Source organism: Anser cygnoides, chromosome Z, assembly GCF_040182565.1.
Source record: "Anser cygnoides isolate HZ-2024a breed goose chromosome Z, Taihu_goose_T2T_genome, whole genome shotgun sequence".
In the NCBI taxonomy this organism is placed as follows: domain Eukaryota; kingdom Metazoa; phylum Chordata; class Aves; order Anseriformes; family Anatidae; genus Anser; species Anser cygnoides.
In genome coordinates this window covers 76,570,988-76,593,507 of record NC_089912.1, presented here as the reverse complement: position 1 = coordinate 76,593,507, position 22,520 = coordinate 76,570,988, and the positions used below count along the sequence as shown (strand labels likewise).

At 35.7% G+C, this 22,520-nt stretch overlaps 1 protein-coding gene across 8 annotated transcripts in view; it reads right to left on the bottom strand.

Annotated features, from left to right (window-relative positions):
* ERBIN (erbb2 interacting protein) overlaps positions 1-22,520 on the bottom strand; it is a 121,335-nt gene that overhangs the window by 3,844 nt on the left and 94,971 nt on the right. For 6 of the 8 annotated variants that reach the window (XM_066988609.1, XM_066988604.1, XM_066988605.1 and 3 more), the window contains 11 exons: positions 21,303-21,424; positions 20,153-20,323; positions 19,205-19,387; positions 16,368-16,482; positions 14,472-14,655; positions 12,128-13,652; positions 5,689-5,832; positions 4,726-4,857; positions 2,816-3,025; positions 1,677-1,769; positions 963-1,037 (listed from right to left, as the gene is read on the bottom strand). In XM_066988609.1, the coding sequence (XP_066844710.1) occupies positions 963-1,037; positions 1,677-1,769; positions 2,816-3,025; positions 4,726-4,857; positions 5,689-5,832; positions 12,128-13,652; positions 14,472-14,655; positions 16,368-16,482; positions 19,205-19,387; positions 20,153-20,323; positions 21,303-21,424 (2,954 nt within the window). The remainder of the gene's footprint in view (positions 1-962; positions 1,038-1,676; positions 1,770-2,815; positions 3,026-4,725; positions 4,858-5,688; positions 5,833-12,127; positions 13,653-14,471; positions 14,656-16,367; positions 16,483-19,204; positions 19,388-20,152; positions 20,324-21,302; positions 21,425-22,520) is intronic. The other 2 variants (XM_066988607.1, XM_066988608.1) reach the window with 2 other exon arrangements.

Here is a 22,520-nt window from a genome sequence, read left to right as displayed (position 1 = left end):
CTAGTATGGAACAGTATCTTAAGACTTGCACACAATTATCTAGACACCGGTCATTTCGAGTAACTCTATAAACACTCTCAAACTTGTAATTGTGTAGTAGTAAAAATATTTTTTTATCAGAAGACTAGCTCTGCAACTTAAAGTGTGGCTACAGCACAGCTGAAGTGTCCTGTTAGCCCGTTTCTCTAAAACAGTAAGGCTCATATAATCCCATTGTCTACTTCCTCGACCCTTCCACAAATAACCTGTAAGTTCATTAGACAATTTCATACAAATCTGATACAGAAGTGGTCTGAAAGGTACTAAATTCCTATAGAAAAAGCTACACAGCTGCAGCCCAGAAGCCATGGCTGTTGAAAAAAACTATTCGGGGCTCTCTGGTGGCAGATGGGGTAGCCAGGAGGTATGTGCAGGTATCAGTCATCAAGGAAGCGGCTTCTGCCAGTGCTTGCACTTGTCCAACCCCTGTCAGCTCGGGGAGAGGAAGCAAAGGCTGGCAGGAACTGCAGACTGGGGGCGGGAGGGGCAGGATGCAACAGATGTATGCAGCTGGGGAAAGGAGGGCATGAGGAGCTACTGCTAGTGTTCAGACAACTTATTATTCAGAATACTGCATATGAATGACTACAAATTAAATACCTGAATGATGCTAAAGCCAAATGAACTCACTCATATTCCATATTGAATGACATAAGGACTATTATTACAATCCATGAGGACAATTATCAAAATTATGAAAAATGTTCAGAATTTGAAAAATGATCCAACTGATTAATGCTTCAGCCTGTATCACTTATCCTAATGCTAGGTGGAAGAAAAAAGGATCATTACAGAATACTGATACGCTTCTGGAAAGATACTGGCAATCTACACAAAAATTAACCATTCTACTCTTAGAAAAGAAGCAAATTAAAAATCAACTGATATATTATACATGATAGTTAATTATACGACTACAGTACCTGAATTATTTTATCCCCAGGCTGCAGCAACATAGATGCTGGTCCTTCCGGCTGTACTCTGGTTACAAAGATACCCTTGAAAAAGAGAAGCGTAAAACATTTTTGAAAACTTATTTCATAAAGTATGGTGTAAAGATGTAATTCAAAACATTATTTCAATTTTCCACCCTAAACAGAAGAGAATGCAATACTATTTTATAGGCTTTAGTGGCTGCTGTCCTCTTCTGATGTTAAATCCAGGAAAACTGCCTTTAAAGGAATATTGAAGGGCAAATTCTGATCTGCCTGATGTGTAACTCAAGCCTTTGTTTAATTTGGCAGATGTGTATGTCAAGACGAATTAACAACCACCGGAAATAATGCTGTAGGCTAAATCATATTCTCTTTTCAGAGAATTCCTAAGTGTAAACTCCATGATTCATTACCTCAAATCCGTGGACTGATATCTGGAACACTGTAAGTGACATTCAGTCAGAACAATCCTTTGTGTTGCCATGTGCCTACACAGTGGTCACCTACTACCCTTATTTTTTGTAAATAACTTTTTTCCTCACTTTTCTCCCACCAAGTCCTGGAGTGATTTGTATTTGGAGGATATATATATATGGAGGATATATATATATATATATTTGTATTTTTTAATCTCCTTTGGTAAACACTGGAAACATTTCCTAATCAGAATGATTTTAAGATACATAACTATAAAATACTCACATCATCTTCAGGTCTGAATGGATTCCCTCTACCACCGACTCCTCCTGATATACTAAATCCAAGTTCAGGATCCTTGTCAATCCTCACTCGAATCTAATTAGTTACAAGCAAAGTTAGAAGTAGCAGCTGAAATTTCCATTCAATTCTACTGTCATGAATTTATTACTATGGAATTTATATGAACAGAAGCTTTTAAAAAGAAAAAAACTCAAAAGCATTTATGACAATCTGAGACGATATTGTATCTCATAATATTAATTCAAACCAAGATTTCAGTACAACAGCATGTTATATCATTGTACATAAGTTTTATCCTAATATCACTGCTATTATAACCATAGTAATCTATGTAGATTTTAAATTCAGAGATATTTAGATATTATGTAAAAGAATTTAATGACCCGAGCAAATGCACATGTTCATATAGAATAATTTGCTCCTCCTATTTCTTTGCTACTTCTAGCTGAATTTTAAATTAAACCTAGCTCCTACTTTCATTCTCAGTTCTACATAACCAACAATGTCTATCCTTTCTCTTGCCAGAGGAGTTGATTAGAAAACAAAATTTTGCACAAAAAGCGGACATACTCATTCTAGCAAAGAAAGACAGAAAGAAAAGCTCTCAGTATTTTCTCAAATAACAAAACAATACAAAGGAAACATCTTATGTGCAAGAGCAGAAAGAAGGTTGCCCACAATGCAAGAAACATTGGTCCAAACAAATAATTGGTTATGAGATTATAACAAATGGTTATGAGAATTTCTTACCCAGTCTTACACTATCTAACGTCTAACTTAAATAAAACTAATTATTATTATCAAGCATGCATCAGATGCTCACACTTTTTTTTTTAAATCCTGACTTTTGTTCACAGCTGTATACTTCTACATTTGCAGATTTTTGAACCATTACAGAGAGCAATGAATAGCTGCAAAGTACTAGAAGTTGTACTGGTACTTTGAGATTTTCAGTTACTCATAAATAACGAGTTGGTGATCAATAAATGTAGTCAAGAAGTAAATTTCTATCTCAGTAAAAAGATGCAAGCGTAAGTTGTTGGTACATCCTCTTAAAAATCTACCACATTTTTCTTTATAACAGACAGATGTCATGCATTCAAATTAGATTTCACTCTTACCTCTTGCTTTACCATTTCATGGCTTTGTCTGGGAGAACACTGTGACTGGGCATAGGGAGGTTGGTGGGCAACTTTCAACATCAAGTAATCAATTAGCTGTTCTCTAGATGGATGTCTTGCAACTGATGACTGAGGAGGGAGATGATGGACTTGGCTGTAGTTTGCCTGAGGTCTTTGAGGCTGGCACATTTGCCCATTTGTCAAAGGTATCTGAATAAAACATGAATACTCTTACTGTCATACATTCTGTAAGTAACAATCCTCAATTCTTCCTTAATCATTTCAATATTTCTCAAGTTTGCTTTTAATTTTAGTAACATTACTAAAACTACTGTTATGAATCATGCACAACTGCACTCAGTTTTCATGAGAGTCATCTGCTCTGACACCATGAGAATAAGTTTTAAAAACAAAAACTTAGTACGTGTGGTAATCTACCAGAGCACACTAGATAAATGCTTTTTTCACTGAGTTACCTAGACTATTATTTTCTGGCAGCATAATTGACAGTACTGGCACGTGGTTGATCTTGGAGATTGCACTTTTATCACGTAAAATTTTCCACAACAATTCCCAGTAGATCATACACAAGATACAAAACCCCACACAACTACGATACAGAAGTTATCTGCTCTCTGAGCATCTTTTGGTGACCACTTCACTCAAAGACCTTCCAAACAAATTCACATATAAGCTCAAGATTTTAATATCAAAACCGTAATGATGGTATTTCCAATAAACGTTATTCTTTTCTTAAGCCATCTGTTACTGATTTGATAGGTATAGTCATGGCAGTAAGGTACTCAACTGTAAAGACATGCAATTCACTAACCATTTCACTAAGGATGACGTTGGTCACATTTCTTACTGAAGCCCCAGAGCTACAGGGGGCTCTGCAGCTCCACATTGAGATGGGAAGCCTTTTCTTTCTTCCCACTCTTACGAAGCCTAAATAGTCAGTCATCCCTCTGTAGGATTCCCACACTCCAGAAATGCCACAGTCTTGAGTTGCATATTTTTCTGCCTACGACTGTTATCCCACTAGTTAGAGGATACAAGGATACTAAGATACTCTGTTTTTCAAAGTTATAACTGAAGCATGCAAATTTCAACCTTTAACCATACTAGGTGAATGGACAGAGAACCTATTCTGTTAAGAAGAGTTCCTTTGTCAAAGTGATTCTGAAAAATGGGTATGCATATGTGTGCATATCTTAGGTTATGTACAGGTCAGACATATTCAATTTACAAGATTTTCTACTGTCTTTCCTGAAAATCTAAAGCATGATGGGAAAACTGGTGCATTATCAGAGGTAGAGAGTTTACAGATGCAACATATATCAATAATGATATATCTATATCATTATTCCAATATCTAATGTCTATAGAAATGCAACCAAGAACACAGATTATAAAAAGAAAGTGAATTGCTGCATCATAAGTTACACATACCCACTTAGTTTCACTGCAGTAAGTCCTGCTCATATAGATGATCCTCTGACATGAATACAGAATGCCTTCTATGAATTCTAGTTTACCACTGCAATTTCATCACAGCAGACTTCAAGCTTGTTCTTTAAATGGTTTAATCAGCTTCAATCTGCTTCCCTGATATCATTTGCCATATTCCAATTTCCACTTGCAATTACTTCTTTTTCTGCACATTTTTTCTTTCTAAGCCCTCAATGAAGGAAAATAAAAATTAACCCCCTTTATACAGTTAAAAACTTTGTTTTCCAGAACCAGGATGCTATTTTCCTTATACTACTAAATATCCTTATACTACTAAATACCTGGGTGTAATCCTGTTTTATGTTTCAGAGAAGCCCCAGTTACAACTGCTATCTCAGCATAAGTTTATACAAACAATAATAAATATATCCTATCCATGATATCATGTAGATAATTACCTGCACAGCTACTTTCTTCAGGCTGTCTGGAGGAACATCTTTGAGACTAAGTGTGGCAGACGCATAATTCTGCTTTCCTGAAATGAACACTTCATCTGGACATTGGTCTCCTGGAGTTGAAGCCTGGGGATACTTTACACAGAATGCAACAGTATGAATGTCTTTGTATTATTCAAACAACTAAAAAGTTCTCATAAGATGCCCAAAACAAAACATTTTAAGGGTTTTATTATTCTTTATCTTAAAAAAAAAAAAAAAAAACTAGCACATTCCTTGTATTTATGTAGAAAACAAACCTTAATAGGTAAGATACTATACCCAGAAGATATTGCTGGATATTTACAAAAAACAGCAACTGCAGAGGTGTCTTTGATCACCAGCATATTAAGAAAAGTCAACAGTGAAGATTGCTCATTCAAGGATTTACATGGTTAAAAGTTTTCTGGTGACTTTATCCTGCTCACTATGGGTACCATAGCATCATTCAAGATGCTCAGAGTTAAGGAGTTGTTTCCTCTCATTTTCTTACAAACCAAAGGACTCATTTCCTTGAATGTCTAAAGTATCTTGCAATACAGTTTATATCATTTGTTTGGTAAAAAAAAAAAAAAAAGCAGCATAACAACATTTTGTTCAATCACTTTCAACATAGGTCAAATTCAGAATGGTAATCTCTGGTTCACAACATGTACAGCAAAACCAGACATTTTTATATTCAATAATATACAAAAAATAATTAGAAAACTCAACCTCATGCCATTAATCTGAAAAACCTTACAATAAGTCAAGGCATATGAAGTAAAAGCAAAGTATTTTAACACCTATTAAAAATCCAGCACAAATCGTATTTTTCGTTGAAAGCACTGTTCATTTCTAGAAGGGTAACTATCAATTTAAAGGGCATCTCTCACATTTTATTCTTTCCCCCTCTATAAATTGCAATAGCCTCCTGTAGGTACTCACTCGAACAACGTGCACACCAGAACCTCTTCCGTCTGCAACACTCAAGGCAACACTACCCTGGCTGCCATGCAGATCCCTAGAGCTGCCATAGTGAAAGCTGCTAACTGCAGCATAATTGGAATTAAAGGACCTAGACAGCATGCTCTGAATAAAGAGGGGACAGATTTAACACAGAGATTAGTGCAGCATGCATAAACCACAAGACATGTTACACATAGACTAATACAGACATATTCCATTGTCATGCAAGATAAAAACCATGCAAGAACAGGACCACTGTGATGTATAAAACACAACTCAGTGAGCCCTACTTAACCTTTATTTACCGTAAATCAGCACGCAATCAACAGTTTACATGCAGAGTTACATGTAAATAAAGTCATTCAAATGTTTGTGTCTGGAAAAAGAACATTGGTGCACAGCTCGTCAAAATTCCTAAGGTTTCAGTCAATTTGCAACATTATCAAGTACATTGTGGGAAGAATAGCTGACAAAGTACACACCTGTGGAAAAACATTTAATTACCAGTTGTTACTATTTTGTCCCATGTTTTCCCTGTTACTGGTACAGTACAAATAATAACTTACATACACACAGAGATCTAACAGTCTGGTTGAGCATTTTCGCTCTTGCAGTGATGGCAATGTCTACAACACATTCTAATAACACTTCATTCAAGAATATGAATATTTAAAGATATTCTAATTCTCATTTAAATTAAAAAAGGAGGCCTGCAAGAAACCTTATGAGCATATCCCTGTGCCACTGTAGGCGACAAAGCATGCCACAAGTTCCAAGAGCACAAGTGATAGTGGCTTGGTCTTGAGCTGCATCACCTTGCAAACCTGACCTCCACAGTATTGGCAAGGTTAATAGAGAGAATGCAGTGGGCATTATTTTCTTGCCACCGTGGACTTTTGTAGTTGCAAGAATGTAACAAAATAAAAAGATGGCACGGAAGAAAAAGCAAATCACACCCATGTCCCACCTTTCAAATGAAGTAATATTAAAACAGTGACATGAACTCACAAAAAAAAATGACAATAATACAAGATCCATCATAAAAAAAAAAAATCAAAACCGAGCAAATTTAAAGTTATTTGTTTTTATAAAGTTTCTAATTTTTCAATTAAAAAAAGAAAAAAGTATCAATAAAAAATATATATATATAACTAGAAGACTGCAATAATTCTTACAAGAATAAATAGATTTAGGGGTTTGTCTGCTGACTATGCATATAAACCTGATTTTGAGAAGTCTGAGGTCTTGAAGCAGACATTTGCTTTCATACTACTTTATCTTGTGAAACTAAAACAAGTTAATAATCAAAGTCTCATGCCTCTGCATATTCATACTCCTCAGATGTTCTGGTAGCACAGTCATTGGAATCCCCCTTGGAAAACAGTATTTACTGGCAATACATGATATTTCTTGGTCAAGGCTCTTGAATAACCTCTCACACAATGATGTAGTGAGCTTTCTTTATTTTCCTCTTCTATACTTCGACTGTTCTATAGCCAATGGATGTTTCAAGCTTCCAGACAAAACTCCAGAATTTCTTCCCTCTTAGGAGGAGAAAACAGTGTTTGTCCTTAAAGTCTCTCTTTACTAAATGTCAAACGTGAACTTACTGCTCCTCTGAATTTCAGTCCAAACACTCAGTAATGTGGATGCCAGTTTTCTTCAACTCCGTAGTGCCTCAAAGTACCTCCCTACGTTTGTCTACACACTCCACAGTTTTGCATCTGACACCTTATTTGCAAATTCCTTATGGCTTGTTTGCACAATATATACCATTGCAACTGTTCCAAGCTCTACAATATTATATACTACAAAAAGTATATCCTCAGTCTCCAGTGTGTCCCAAAAGTCACTGACACCAGTTTGATGTAGCTGTAGCTCGTAATAATAAATACATTTTTGGTATAGAACAGGAACTAATAATACTCAAATATGTTCAGGGAACAAGACTCTTCACTCTACTTATCTTGGGCTTAACTGCTGACTTAACACGTAAGCCTAAGTACTAGCCTCTTTTTCCTTTTCTTTCCTTTTTTTCTTTTTAAACAGGACTTAGTTGCCAGCTGAAGGTTGAAAACCCTTCACTTGTCATTCTCACCTCAGCTATCTAGATTCCTATAGTTAAATGTAATTGGACAAAGTTTGCTGTAAGTATTCAGGAACACCTGAAATCAATGCTTGAAGCCTTGCTAAATAAAAGCATGTTAGGAAAATAGTGTTGTTTGAAATCTTATAGAAATAAGATACCAGTTTATCCTAAAAAGAGGAACCTAAACATTACAAAACTATTCTCCTTCTGTCATGAGAGAGGGGAAAAAAAAGGGCACAAATCTAGGTTTCTGAACATCCAAAAAATGTATCATTAATAATATACCTATAGCAGAGTTACGTACGGGGTATTACATGCAGTTTAAATGGTACTGGTCAAACATTTGCAGGGTCAAGACTAGTTTATTTTCAAAATGGTCAATAATTTTCTTATTTTGAAAGTGTTATTTATTGATTACTAAACTCCATAAAACATCATTCTAATTCATTGGTGATTCAGTAGTCTGTTCAAAACAGAGAAACAGAAAAAAATCTGAAATCAAAATTTATAACTAATGGGTTCTGAATGCTACTGAATGGGTACCATTCCTTTAATTTATCAGTGTCCAAATATTGTTAAAGCTGTGTTCTTATAAACATTTAAGAACTTAGTTTTATTTGTGCACAGGCCTACTGAAGTTACTTTCCTTGACATATAAAAGGTATTTGCACTTAACTCCTAAAGATATCTATTATTGCAGTTAAAGGATGAGAAATTCCTCTACCACACAGTAAAACATGGGATTCTAGTGTTTTAAACAGACAATATCATCGTTTAATTCCTAAATGAAAACTTTCAACAAGTCTAGAAAGTTATTAATTTACCATCCATATTTATATATATTTACAGCTTATTATGATAGGTGTGGAGCACCTGTCCCATGAAGAAAGACAGAGAGCTGGGGATGTTCAGCATGGGGAAGAAAAGGCTCCGAGAAGACCTCGTTGTGGCCTTTCAATAATTAAAGGGGGCTTATAAAAAAGATGGAGAGGGGCTTTTTACTCAGGCAGATAATGATAGGATGAAGGAGAATAGTTTTAAACTAAAGGAGGGAAGATATTAGAAGGGGAGGCATTTACTCAGAGAGCGGTAAGGCAGTGGCACAGGCTGCCCAGAGAAGCTGTGGGTGCCCCATCCCTGGAAGTGCTCAAGGCCAGGCTGGATGGGGCTTTGGGCAACCTGGTCTGGTGGGAGGTGGCCCTGCCCATGGCAGGGGGTTGGAATAAGATTATCTTTAAGGTTCCTTCCAACCCAAACCATTCTGTGGTTCTATGATTATCATCACATATTATGTAGATAAATTGGCAATTCATGCTTGAAAAGAAGATATGATGAAAAATATTACTGTAGAAACTCACCTGTACACTAAATTTAAGAGGTTTGGCGGTGGGGGAAGGTGGGGTGGGGCAGGGGCAGAATTTGTTGCATACTTTCCAACAGCTTACATATCCAACCACTAGAGAGCAGCTTGACATTTAAATAAACCCTTTTCTCTATCTCAGAATAAAATATGTTTTACATAAAATAAGCCAAATGTTTCTGCAGAATATATGCAGAATATCAACTTATAAATGCTCTTATGACCTATATTCCCTTCCATGCAACCAGATGGATAATTTTAGCTCTTTGGAATATGGGCCCTTACATCCTGTCAAAGGAATGACAGATGCTGGTTAACTTGGCTGGAATCCACTGTTAATCATTATTACAGGACTTAAAACAATCCTATCTCTCTCCTCCTCATGCAAACTAAACTCTTGAATATTTTTTTCACCTGCATCAGGTGAAAAGGTCTAAGAAATAAAAAGAATCAGTCTCTCTAATTTTGCCCAACAAGACAATGTTTATTTCAGCAGGTTGACCCTCTGCTAACTCCCTCCAGTTACTAAATTTTATAGAAACCAAGCAAAACGTTATTTCAGAAGCCTCACTTCCCCCACCCCCACCCCCAAATAATAGTAATAAAAGAACACCATCACCACAACAAAAAAAAACCTCAAGAAGTCAAAACCACCACACATACTGTTTCCTAAGAACTACAGGATAGAAATTAAAAGTGTGATTAATTCAGTAATAGTCTTGGAAGAGTCATAGCAAAGGTAAGATTATTAATCTATAACCCATACTGTTGTGTATAACAACAGGCAAGAACATACGAATTAAATATTCATCATAAGGCTTCATTTTGTATACCTGTTTTTGTCAGAGCTATGTCTTATACTTAAAAAAAGAAATGCCATTATAAATCCATGAAAGTTTTGTCAAAGCAGTTTCCAATAAACGCTTGTTCCTTAAACGAGTTCTGTTAAGTAAATATTGATTTTTTTATTTTTTTTTGACTTCAAAACACTTCAGCAGTCTGGTTCATAGACTAAGCACCCCCATTAAAAAGTTACTTTTTAAGAACAAACAAATACGTGAAACCATTATTTTAGAAGAAGAAACATATAGTGAATTCTTAGAATTTCCACATTATCATATTTGCCAGCTGCCATATAGGATCATATCTGCATTTTTCATAATTTAATAGTTAATCATATCCCAGAGAATATGAAGTAGAGAATTACATACACATTCACTTTTAAATTCATAAAAATCTTAGACTGCTAAGTAAGAGCCACTTTAAAATGCTTCAAGGCCAGAACAAAAGAAACATGCACACAAAAAACAGACTGCTAAGATATGTTAGATAAGATGCATAGCCAAGAACCCAATAGCAGCTATTCCATATCCCTCTAGCAGGAAACAAAAATTAAGGTTTACATAGAAAGCATGAAAGAAAGTATGGACAGATATAAAGTTTAAAGTCAGTGAATCAATTTCCTTTCAGTCAAGGTGACTACACTGCTACAGTACCAGAAAGGATTTCAACCATGCATTAAACATCGTTCCTAACATGTCAGATATAGACAATACAAGAAAGAGATAAAAACAAATTGTGTCGGTGCACCGAACTTCTGTTTCTTGCACTCAAACATTGCTCAAATTTTTCCCTTTCCATTGTTTCATGTAAGATTTGATATATACATCCAGAAGAATGGAAGATGAGACAATACACCTTTAATTAGGATTGGAACACGGTGATGTTTGTGACAGCCTTGTGGGACATAGCGTCCTCCATGCTAGAACACAATACTATGAAAGCCTTAAAATATTTTATGTTCTATGTGACTCAAACTAGACCATAAGAACAGGTGGGGCAGTTGTGCAGACCTCTTTGAAAACAAGAACAAAAGACCCTTTCAATCACTAGCATTTCTGCAACTTAAACAAAACCATACCCAATCCTCCAAATACTTGGATATCCAGAGAAAAAATATAGTTGAAATTATTTTTTTCATCCATCCCTAAATAAATTACTTCACCTATCAACAAGATTGAAATGCTTGGCATAATAATCACAAACGTATGAACTAAGTTCTTTCAAAAGAAATTAAAAAAAAAAATCCATCTAGCTGCCTAATCAAAATGTATTTTGGCTACTTTACTCACTTCCCCTCCAAGGAAACAGGATCAGGCTAATGATATCCTGCCCAATGTTTAGTGATTTTATAGTTGGTTTAGCTGGACAGCATAACAGAATATACTCTTCCAGTCTCTACCTGAATTCTTTGAAGATATATAATTGTTTAGCTCTACATATCAGCTCAAATTTTTGATAGCATTTAAAGTACATGAAGAATCCTGTTCATCATGTCTAGTTATATCAAAACCTCCTGTGATTTCCTGAAATGAACAAGATTTTTAAGTGTTCTCATCTCACAGCAATAAATATTCATTCAACAATCTGTCAAATATCCAACTTCAAAAGACAACTGGCTTGGAGGCAAATGTATGTTAATTATGGATTTTGAATTCCTCAGAAACTGAAGCTGTAGGCCTATACTTTTAAATAGATTTTACTGATTTTCTTCTCCTTGCTCTTGAAGTGAAGAAGAAACAGGGGGGAAAGGCAGAAGAGAAAGATCAAGAAGGGTAAGGGAATATTTTAGTAGAATATGAATATAATGCTAATAACAGCAATAAAAATTACCTGGCCTAAAAGAGCTGGCCTTGTACTTCAGATGGTCAAGAGGACATTTAATGTATTCTAAAGTAACTGGACTAAGCTGGCAAGTATGATGTAAAATCAAGAGGGACTTTTTTCTTCAGGGTAAAGTTCTTTTATGGACTATCATTTGTTTCTCAGATATTCAGCACAAACATCCTTTTTTAGTAGAAGTACAGAAGTATATTTTCACTGGCAATTAAAAGCAGTTCAAAACATATTATTTAACTTATTCCATACCCAGATGACAGAAAGGTAGAAAATTTTAAAAATTATTTTACCTTTTCTAGCTTTTTAGCCTCAATATGTCGCAGCACCTGTTCCCTCCAGTCATGAGGGACTTTACTTTTTCCTGTAGGGTCTAATAAAGAGTGTTCTGAGTTAACCCTTGAATTTGATCTCTTTGAAGGGCTAGTCCGTGAGTAATTAAAGTCACTAACTGACATAGTTCTTTCTGGTATTTCATTCACTGATGGCCGAGCACTCTGTGGTCGCGGTACATTTGGACCATCAATGCTGTATGTCCTGGCAGAAAGAGGTCTCTGTTGCCCTGACATTATTGGTGGAGCTCTTCCCATTGAATGCAAATCTCTGTATGTTAAATAATCCCCTTCAGGAATCTGGGCCCGCCTTGAAGGTCCAGTATCACCAACATTTATAGAAGCTGTAGAAGAAACACTACTCTGTCTTTGAAGAGTGTGTCTGGTTGCTCCAGGGAGCAGTCTATCATTTGGTGGAACAGCCCACATATCTACATGTCTCCCAGACATCCGTTGATGAGTGTTATATGCAGCACTGGCTCGGACATTGTTATGATTAGAGAAATTCATATTGGCAGAATGCTTTACATAGCTGGGGGTTTCTGTGCTGTCAGACCTTAGCAGACGTGAAGGAGGTAAGCTGCTTTGTTCGACTTGGGTGTTTTGTTTCTGGGACCACAAAGTGTCTTTTGCTGTTGCACTGCTGCTGTACTGAATATTATACTGGGGAGTGCAAAACATCTGTGCACCACCTGTCACTGATCCTCTCACTACATTAGCACCTTCAGGATTGTGATTTGAGTCAAACTTGAATGCAGCTTTTGTAGAAGATACTAAATCAGATGATGATGACGACCCAGGAAAAACTTGCAAAGGCTGATCGTACAGAAGGGTAGCAGATTTACTTCGGACTATGTTTTTCCCATCTGCACTACCAGATGCAGATTTTACCACTGAGTTTGCCTGGGGAGATCCATTGTCATTGACAATATCATAGATTTTAAGACCACCAGGGTCCATACTGGTGATGCTGTGAGACTTCATCACAGGACCACTTCTCTGTGGTGACAAGTCTTCAGTGCTCCGTGAAATAGACAGCTCAGCAGAAGAATCACCATCAGCTCTACTGCTTCTCATTAGTTCTTCTTTACTGGGAGACTGTACTGCTTCCTCAGGATGTCCATTTACTTTATTTATAGGATATTTATTTCCATTTTCCAACTGTTCACCTTCTTCTCTTACAATATTGTTCAAAAAGCCCTTTACTGACGCTATTTCCTGCGGTTTTAACCTTTCTACAGGAACTGGCACTGCCTCTTCACTAGCTAGTTTATTGATATTCATATTTATTTGGTCTAACTTGTGAGACTCTTCTGTAGGAGTGCTTAGATCAACACCTTTTCCTATCAGGCCTATTCTTTCTTCAAGGCTTAGTTCATATTCAGACAGATTTGTAACCTTCTCTTGCACATTTATTTTTTCTTCTACTGTAATGCTCAATTCACCTCCATTTTGCAAAAGATTATTCAAATTTTCATCTTCTCGCCTGTAAGAAAAGACAGTTCTTAGAAGAAATACCCAAAGGACCAATATATTCCTTTAAGAAATTTCAGAAAAATTAATTGTAATGTGCACCACAGTCATGCTGTGTACACAATAGAGGACAAAGAGCAATATACAAACAAATTTATTATTTGCTACTTTACCATTATGAAAGTACATTACACAGAGGGCTTACTTCAGCAACTTGGCTTTCTGTCATCAATTACATGATCATGTTATGGTTACTTAAAATGAACAGGAATGATTAAAGACAGCTTAAAACGTCAAAAAGTATGAAGTGAAAGTAATTTAATTAAAAAAAACACTTCCGAGTTCCATCACAATTCTAGACAGAAGTCATGTTTTCATTGGCTTTTTTTTTTAAAGGCACATTTTAATTAAACCCACAAGAAGTAGTAAGCTTCAACTCCTTTCATTAAAATTTTCTAAAAGCTACTTAATAATTATGTTAGTAATCACATGGATCTTCAACATTACACAAACAAAAACAGGAGGTTTTAAAATGATATACTGGAAGTATTTAGCAGGGATAACACAAATTAAGAATGAAATTATTATACCTTATTATAAGAAGAAATGGAACCACGTCTTGTATACTAGAATTGGTCTTTGAATTTGTACTAAGTTTTGTGTGTTTTTTTTTTTTTAAAGCACCATTTCATTAGTCAACATTACTTTAAAACATTACAATTTAGATTATTTAATGAATGATTAATGAATTAAAGGAATGGAAATTGCATACGAAAGATTAAGTAACATTTTGCTATTATACTTGCTCAGTTGTATACAGTATTTTACAAACCTGATCTTGGATAAAACAGCAGCATGTGTTTCTTTGTCTGGAGAGCAGAGAGAAATATCTTGGCTACTATCAGTATTTAAGGAAACAGAATCTGACATTCGAGAAGGAGAGGAACAGTTGCTGTTATTTTGATTGCTATTATGGGTAGCTTCATCTGATAACGAATCAGCATCTTTTGAATCATCTGAAACAAAAAAAAGCCAATTTAGTTATAGATACATACATGTGTTTAATAGCCAGAGTGTTCATGTTAAGGTGTTTAGAAATCATATGTTTTTCTTAGTGACACATTACTGGAAACTAATATATAAGCTATCACCTTCACAAACTTGTTTTTTGTTGTGTGTTTTTTTTTTTTTAATAAATTCACAGAAGACTGCTTGTAATAGTTCCAATTTTTCTGAAATATTTGGTTCAATGTAAATAGCCCTCCCCTGTTAATGCAATTTAAATTGTTGCTTTATTCCAAGTTTCCTTGGCATAATCTAAGTGTTACGTTATGTAATATTTCCCAAACTTATCCAACAAATGATGTTTTTATTTTTGCAGCGACTCCAAAGTTTTCAGTTGTGTGAGTCTATTAGCCACTATGAAAACAAAGTACACTGCTTGACATGCAGAACTTCGAAAGCGCACAGTTGTTGTTTTTGAACATTATATAATTGATAAATAGCTACTTATTACAACAAACAGTCTGGAAAGAACTGGATCGCTAGAACTGTATAGAGTTTTATGAATGTAAAACATACGAAAGAAAAATATTCTTCTGAGCAACTGGAACCCAATGCATTCCCATCCTCCGCAGATCACCTAAGAGTGATCAGAGTTATTTATATCTTTCCATATTTATTCTTGCATAATGTATGCACACTTACATACCACATCCATATAAAAATCATTGATCTGCAGGACTTCAAGCCAGCCATGATTTTGACATGAGCAAACACAATTTGTGCACACAAAGTGCACAAATCAATACATTTAAATTTTTGCTTCAAGAGACAGTTATAGGCACCAAAAGCATAAATTTGTGAATCTAATTTCTAGCTCCAGAGATGAGAAAAGTTTTGACTTACTAACTTTAGCCAGGCATAAAAGTCCAACAACAACACTGATAAACATCAGGTTTTTTTTCACCTCCAGGTAATCCTCAGAAGACTCTTCCAGCTACCTCAGTGCGCTTTTCCTCCATCCTCAAAATCTTTCCCTCTTACATATAGTAGCTAGAAGAGCCTTTTTTTTCCTGGACAAGGACATCACATGAAGCAAAATACAATCTGCTCTTTGACTTAATTTTGTTTTCTCTGAATCTTAGGTCATTCCTTACTCTTAAGGAAACGGTTATCCAGACTCAAATTATCTTCCAGAGAAGTAATATAGAACTTAGCTAACAAAAACAATTCTTATTCTTATTTCCTCTCACCCCAGATCAAAGAGTAAAGTGAGTGTAGAAAGAGTTGACACAAGAGAAGTTTATTCTTAAACCTTAGGAAGAGTGCACAACTTCTTTGAGAAATTTAAACAAGCCCACAAAACCTGGGAGAGGGAGGAAATATGGAATGTTTTCAAGGTAAATACCATTTTCTGCAATCCTCTTTCAACATATTGAGAGTGTTTCAAGCTAACAGTCCCCCAAGCCAGAAAATAGTCCTTTTTCCCTCTGCTTTTATACTGATGACAAAAAAAAAAAAAAGAAAATCAGGAGGTCAGTACAGCTTTCTCTACTGTACACTCAAGTATAAGATTCTACAGAATTCTTTTCTGTTTTCATTGCTTAACTAGGCAATTGATCATCTTTCTTTTAACACACAAATTAAAACACCTAATTTAACTAGAAAAACTAGCGATTTTGAGTCAAGGAACTATGAGAACTATTTGCTTTTTAGAGCATCTCACCTTTTTTGCTGTTGCTAAGAGCTACCACTTTTGGTTGATTTATGGAGGTTTCAATCAGTGGTGGTCGCATTTCTGCCATTTTCATCTCTTCATCAGAGGACAGCTCTTCTGACTCCTGTTAAAGGAAAAACAGCTTTATGTTGTGCATTTAACGTAAGAGCTTAACGTAAGAGCTTAAAGGTTAAGTAAATGCTATCTAAACTGTCACACGTTGAACAATAAAGGGGAAGATAAGCAACATCACATAGGTATAACATCGCAACTGTGTAGTGCATTTTGTAGTGCATGTCAATTGATTTTAATAACTTTTTTTCCACTGAATTATCCTAAATCAGCAGTATATACAGACTTGCTTTGTCAGTGATTAACTCTGTGGAAATGCTAATCAAACTGGTGGGTAACTTCAGTTGCAAGAACCTGCTCAGAGCAAGCAGATGAAATATTCTTCCCCTGCTGGAAGAACCTCTGGTTGAGTTTAAGTCAGAAAAGAAACAATCATGATGTCATCATTCAGTAACACGGTAATAGACATTAACATGAAGTGGCACATACAAACTTTAAGTTTCCAGCAACAGATAGGGAAGTATCTATGCTATTGCATTACAACTCCTTCCCCCACCCCACCCCCCCCAGCACTGCCAGTGGAACTAGTAACAAATGATTCCTTTTCTCTCTGCAGTCGCTTTCAATGTGTTGTAAAGCTGCTAATGCCTAACCCCTCCCTTGCTTCCTGCCCGAGGAACTTCACATTTTTTAGAGTAAAGGACATCAATACTTTCAGATTTCCTTAGAAGTTCTCTAGATCTTTAATGCTTTTTATTGCTCTCTTTGGACTCTGTAATTGCTTGACACCTTCATTGAATTTCAGTACTCAAAACTGCACATGTTGCTCTAGCTGAGGTCTTAAATGTCCTACAGAATTTACCTGTTCACTCCTGATAAGACACGTCAATGATGTTTGCTTCTACTCTTTTTCCAGCTGCCTACAATGTTGACTGCCTTTAAGTTACCACTGAACTAGCAAACGCCCCAGACTGATGATCTGGGTATCAGTTCAGCAGAAAACAGCTCAAACTAGGTGATCTTAGGAACAGAGAGTTACGCTGTGAGAAAAGTTTGATTTTAGTTTGCACAGTCTAATTAAAAAAAAAAAAAGAAAAAAGGAAGTATAGCTTGTGTTTTTATCTTGAAATTTACACCGTGTGTAATTCCAAATGGAAGAGAAGTTATTTAACTTCAAGAACAATAGATGCCGAATAGATTTAGGCTAGGAATCACTAGTTCCTAACCATAAGATGGAGCTCAGTGCACTATATGAAAGAGATTAACTGACACAGTTGCCTGCAACAGGAGCCAGGCAACAGATTCAGTATCCTACTGCCAGGTTTTCAGAAATATTCTGAGGGGAAAAAAAACCTTCCTTCCCTACTGTGAAGATTTCTTTCTAGTAAGCATGCTTCCTCTTAAAAATGCTACAAAACATGTCGCAGATTGCAAAACAAGTCTGTTAATGTCAATTTTTTCTTAAAAGTTTCAGAACATTTAATGTGTAGAACCTTCTAGAGTACCACCGCTTCCATGATACCAACAACCTGATGAGTTCTTTGGACTGCAGTACAGGAGAATAAACCTGAGTGAGAAGTAGCAAACATGGTGTGACAGCCTTCATTAAATAAGTAAATAAAAATCAAATCTATTCCTCTGCAATCAGAACAGACATCCTCATCACTGCCTCCATCACATTGCCCTTCAGCTTTGGGTGAGACATATAACAAGTGCAATTAATGTTGAAATGAAAAACTTGTATGCATGTAAGGTTTAGATATCTGGACTGAGCTGTAACAAAACTACTAGCAAGTTACTACAAGGACAAAGAATTCAGTATCCCTCACTGACTACATACTGCTGCTGCATTTCCTTAACAGGCCCACAGCCAGCTTCAAAGACATGCTTCCACTGTTAGACAACTAATACAACCGTTCAGAAATTATGTTTTTAAACTAAAAAATAAAATCCAATATTTTCAGAAAGTGGGTAACAGCAAGAACACGTTAAGGGAGGAAAAGAGCCAGCAACAGGCACAACTCCTTGTCACAAAGCCTCTTCAATGTATTATATATGCATGCTCTACTGCTTGCAAAACACAGACAAAAATAATCTGCTTGTGAAACTATGAAAAGAAGCATTTTACAGGTTGTGACTGTCAATTGATTAACTGGCAAGTTCCAAATTTTGTCATAAGTCTGAAACATATTCTAAATAAAAAAAGAATATATGGTTGTTTGTCTACAAAGAGTTCAGAAAGTAGAAGTGTCTGACTTTTATAAGAGGTAAATACAATTCAAGTCATTCATGACAATTTACTACTAAATATAGATGAATACATATTCTTAAACACACCTTCCATTTTTTATTTGCAATGAACGGGTAGTCACTTGGATACACAGGTTTTTGATTGCTCACACTGCTACGACATTTTGACATTTCAGTGACAATTACTATTATGTACCGAAGTACTGAAAGTCAAGTAAAAAAATGGAAAAATCATATTTGAGTCTTTCCACAGCTTGATACTTAAAGTTTTAATCAAGTTTGCTTTATTGTTCTTTACATGCATATATCTTTCATTACGAACTTTTTACTAGGTATTTCAACTTGTACTTCATATAGTGTGAAGTAAAAACAATATTACATTACCAACCCATTTGTACTTACAGCACTTACGGATGGCAATTTTCTGCTTCTGTCAACATAAATTTTTGTCTTTCATAGTAACTAGTTCAATGCAACACCAGCACAATTCTTTGACTGTTATGATATTCATCACAATGCCATACCTCAAGCGTGTCCTCATGGTTGACAATTGTTTTTGTGTTCTGCAAGGTTTTAACAAGTGCAGCCATCTGTGAATTTGCAGTGCAGTGCTCAGCTTCTGGTTCAGTAGGCTTCTGCACAGAGCTTCCGGCTGAATATTGCTTTCTCTCATCAGCTTTGTTCTTTATTGGAACAATTTCTGAAGTCTACAGGATTAAGAACATTTGTAGAAAAAACATCCTGAAAGGTTTTTCAGTATCATATGATTGATACTAAGACTTAGCACTGAATATTTTGGGAAACTATAAAATGGAAAATCTGACCTTTGAAATTATCAAGCGCAAAATACACAAGGTAGAGAGAAATCTCTGTAGATTACTAAATTATATTCCCCACCCTTTTCCAATTGGTTTTACTCCCTTCACTGCTGGGGTCAATTCATACCATTAAACTTCCAGTTAAACAAACTAAAAAAAGGCCAAGAATACGTACAATATCACCTCAGCAGCAAACAGATGCCAAACAGTCCTATCACTTATCACATCAGGCTACATCAACCTCTTAGCCACTTGTGTGCCTTCCCAGCTTATTGTATTAAACCTTCAGTTATAAGGGCAGCAGTAACATTTTTAGAGATAATCCTGATTTTCCTTTTGAAGTTTCACGGATAAAAGAGAATCAGGTAACGACAAGGATGCCATCCTCCAGAAACTGGAGTAAACAGCTTGGCAGCACATCAGCATTTTGTATTTTCCTGAGAATCAAGCCATCTCCTTTGTTCTTAGTGTTAGGGGAAAATTACTACTGCAAAACAGACATTTATTACAGACTTGTTAAGATGATGAAAAGGTAAATTCTGTTCTTTAACTAACGCTAAAGCATTAATGTAGAGAAGAAGAATGAAAATGAATCAATGATACTCTAGATATTTGGATGTTCTAGTGAAGTCAAAAGAGAATACTTTATCTAACCTTTACCCCCACATCTTTTACAGAAACTGCCTGGCTTTCCCGTTTTGATTCCTTGGCAACATCTTCGGTAGACTCTTCATCCTTTAGTCTATGTACAATTGTCTGGACAGTTTTGACCATATTCTTCAGTTCATCAGGATATGGAGTTGGATATCTCTTCAGATTGCCTTCCTGTGTAATAAAAGAGCAGGAACGTTCTGAATTTAATTAAATGCCATAATTTAAGTATTAGCTTTCAAACAGGCAATGAATTAGGACAAAACTTTCAGCAGAGAAATGTAGGATTTCCATTTAGCTGAGTCTACCTGGATTAAAAACAATTTTATAAAACCCAGCAAGATTACAAATCACTTTTTTTTTTTAATTTGTCCATCGAATGCAAGCAGGAAGAAATATAACAGATGTAATGTACTTAAAGGAAAATTAGGATTAACCATTTTTTCCCCACTACCCCTCCTCCACAGAAGAACCAGTTCTGTAGTCTCCTAATTACACCCTAAACCAGCTAAGACTTTTTCCCTGGTGCTCCTTTTTAAGTGATCTGAGGGGGAGAAGAGTTTTTCCAGTTAGATACTCTTAAGCTAATAAACAAAGTCCTTCATTGGAGCACCTCTCCTGTGAAGAAAGTCTGAGAGAGCTGGGGCTGTTCAGCCAACAGAAGAGAAGGCTCCAGGGAGACCTCACTGTGACCTTTCAATACTTAGAGGGGTCTTATAAAAAGGATTAGGAAGGACTCTTTACTTGGGTAGATAGTGATAGGACAAGGGGGAATGGTCTTAAACTAAAAAAGGATAGATTTATAGTAGACTTTAGGAGGAAATTCTTCACTGTAAGGATAGTGAGGTACTGGCACAGGTTCCCCAGAGAAGCTGTGGATGCCCCATCCCCAGAAGTGTTCAAGGCCAGGCTGGATGGGGCCTTGGCCAACCTGATCTAGTGGGTGGCGTCCCTGCCTATGGCAGGGGGGTTGGAATTAGATGATCTTTAAGGTCCCTTCCAACCCGAGCCATTCTGTGATTCTATGATTCTATGATTTCTTCAGAAGACCTAAATCTACAGCCAGATGAAGAAAAAGCATGGGACTTGGGAGTGTGGATGGGAGTGATAGGGAGGGAAGCATCCACTGTTTAAAAAAAAAATTAATACTAACCCGAGGTGGTGCCTCTCTCTCATCTTTGTCTTCATCACACTCAAATGCCACCTGAGCACGCTGTTTCCTCTGTTCCTCCCACAGAGATGGATTGAAACTTTCATTGTCAGATATGAACATAACTAAATAAAAAAAAGACTCTTATAAGAATAGGATACATTATACAAAATAAAAATCTTCTTTTTCTTGTATGGCATTGGTGAATTTTTATATGTATACTGGAAAAGGTAAGAGATAGTGATTAGTAAGCTGAAAACTAACTGAGCTCTCACTGCTGTATGAACTTGGCTGTATTTTGATAATAGTAACATCCCTATCTGTAAGGCTAAACACTTCATAGATGCAGCTGTACTCTAGCCTGAACGCTCACATTTGCAAATTTTCAGCATAACTCTCTGCAAAATACTTATATAAATTAATAAAATATGTATTTGTACAAAACAAAGTAAATGATACTTAGATTAATATAAAGTGACTTCAGTGGTATGGTCTTACTATGCACATTTAAGAGAATTCACCTGATTTCACTTAATGATAACGGAAACAGAAAAGTGACTTTCTGACAAGAACTTTCAGTATTACCAATCCTGAAATAAACAAAAAGCTTCTAAAACTTAACACAAAATATAACAGGTATACAAATGTGGAGCTTTACAGAGTATTTCTTGACTAATTTTACAAGAGAAAAAAAATCTTTTGTTTACCCACTGTCTTATTCTAGCATGCTTCTATGCCTTGTGTGACATGGATTAGGTTCTATTTTAGTGTGCAAGTCTAATAAGTCTGCAATCACCACTATATACTAAACTATATACTTCTCTAGAAATGCCAATATTGTTCATATTAAATGTTTCTAGATATTTCTATACCTGAAATAGGAAAATGCTTAATTATAGACATTTATAATATAAAAATATATACAATAGTATACATATATAATACACATATAATTATTTGTTACTCTGTTTATTGGATAAATTTTCTATTTTAACATATCTGAAAATATTCTAATAGACTTCTTTATGCCTGAAATAATTCCTGACATACCCAAAAAAGAATTTTATAAAGAATTATTTTATTTATTTATTTATTTTAATTGAAATTTATAAAAGGTTATCTATTGAACTTTAAACCTTCTGTTTGGCATGACTGTTCAGAAGGAGGTCTTCTGTCAACCTAAGCCAAACAATTGGCCCTTTCTTTGTCTACAGAAAGAAA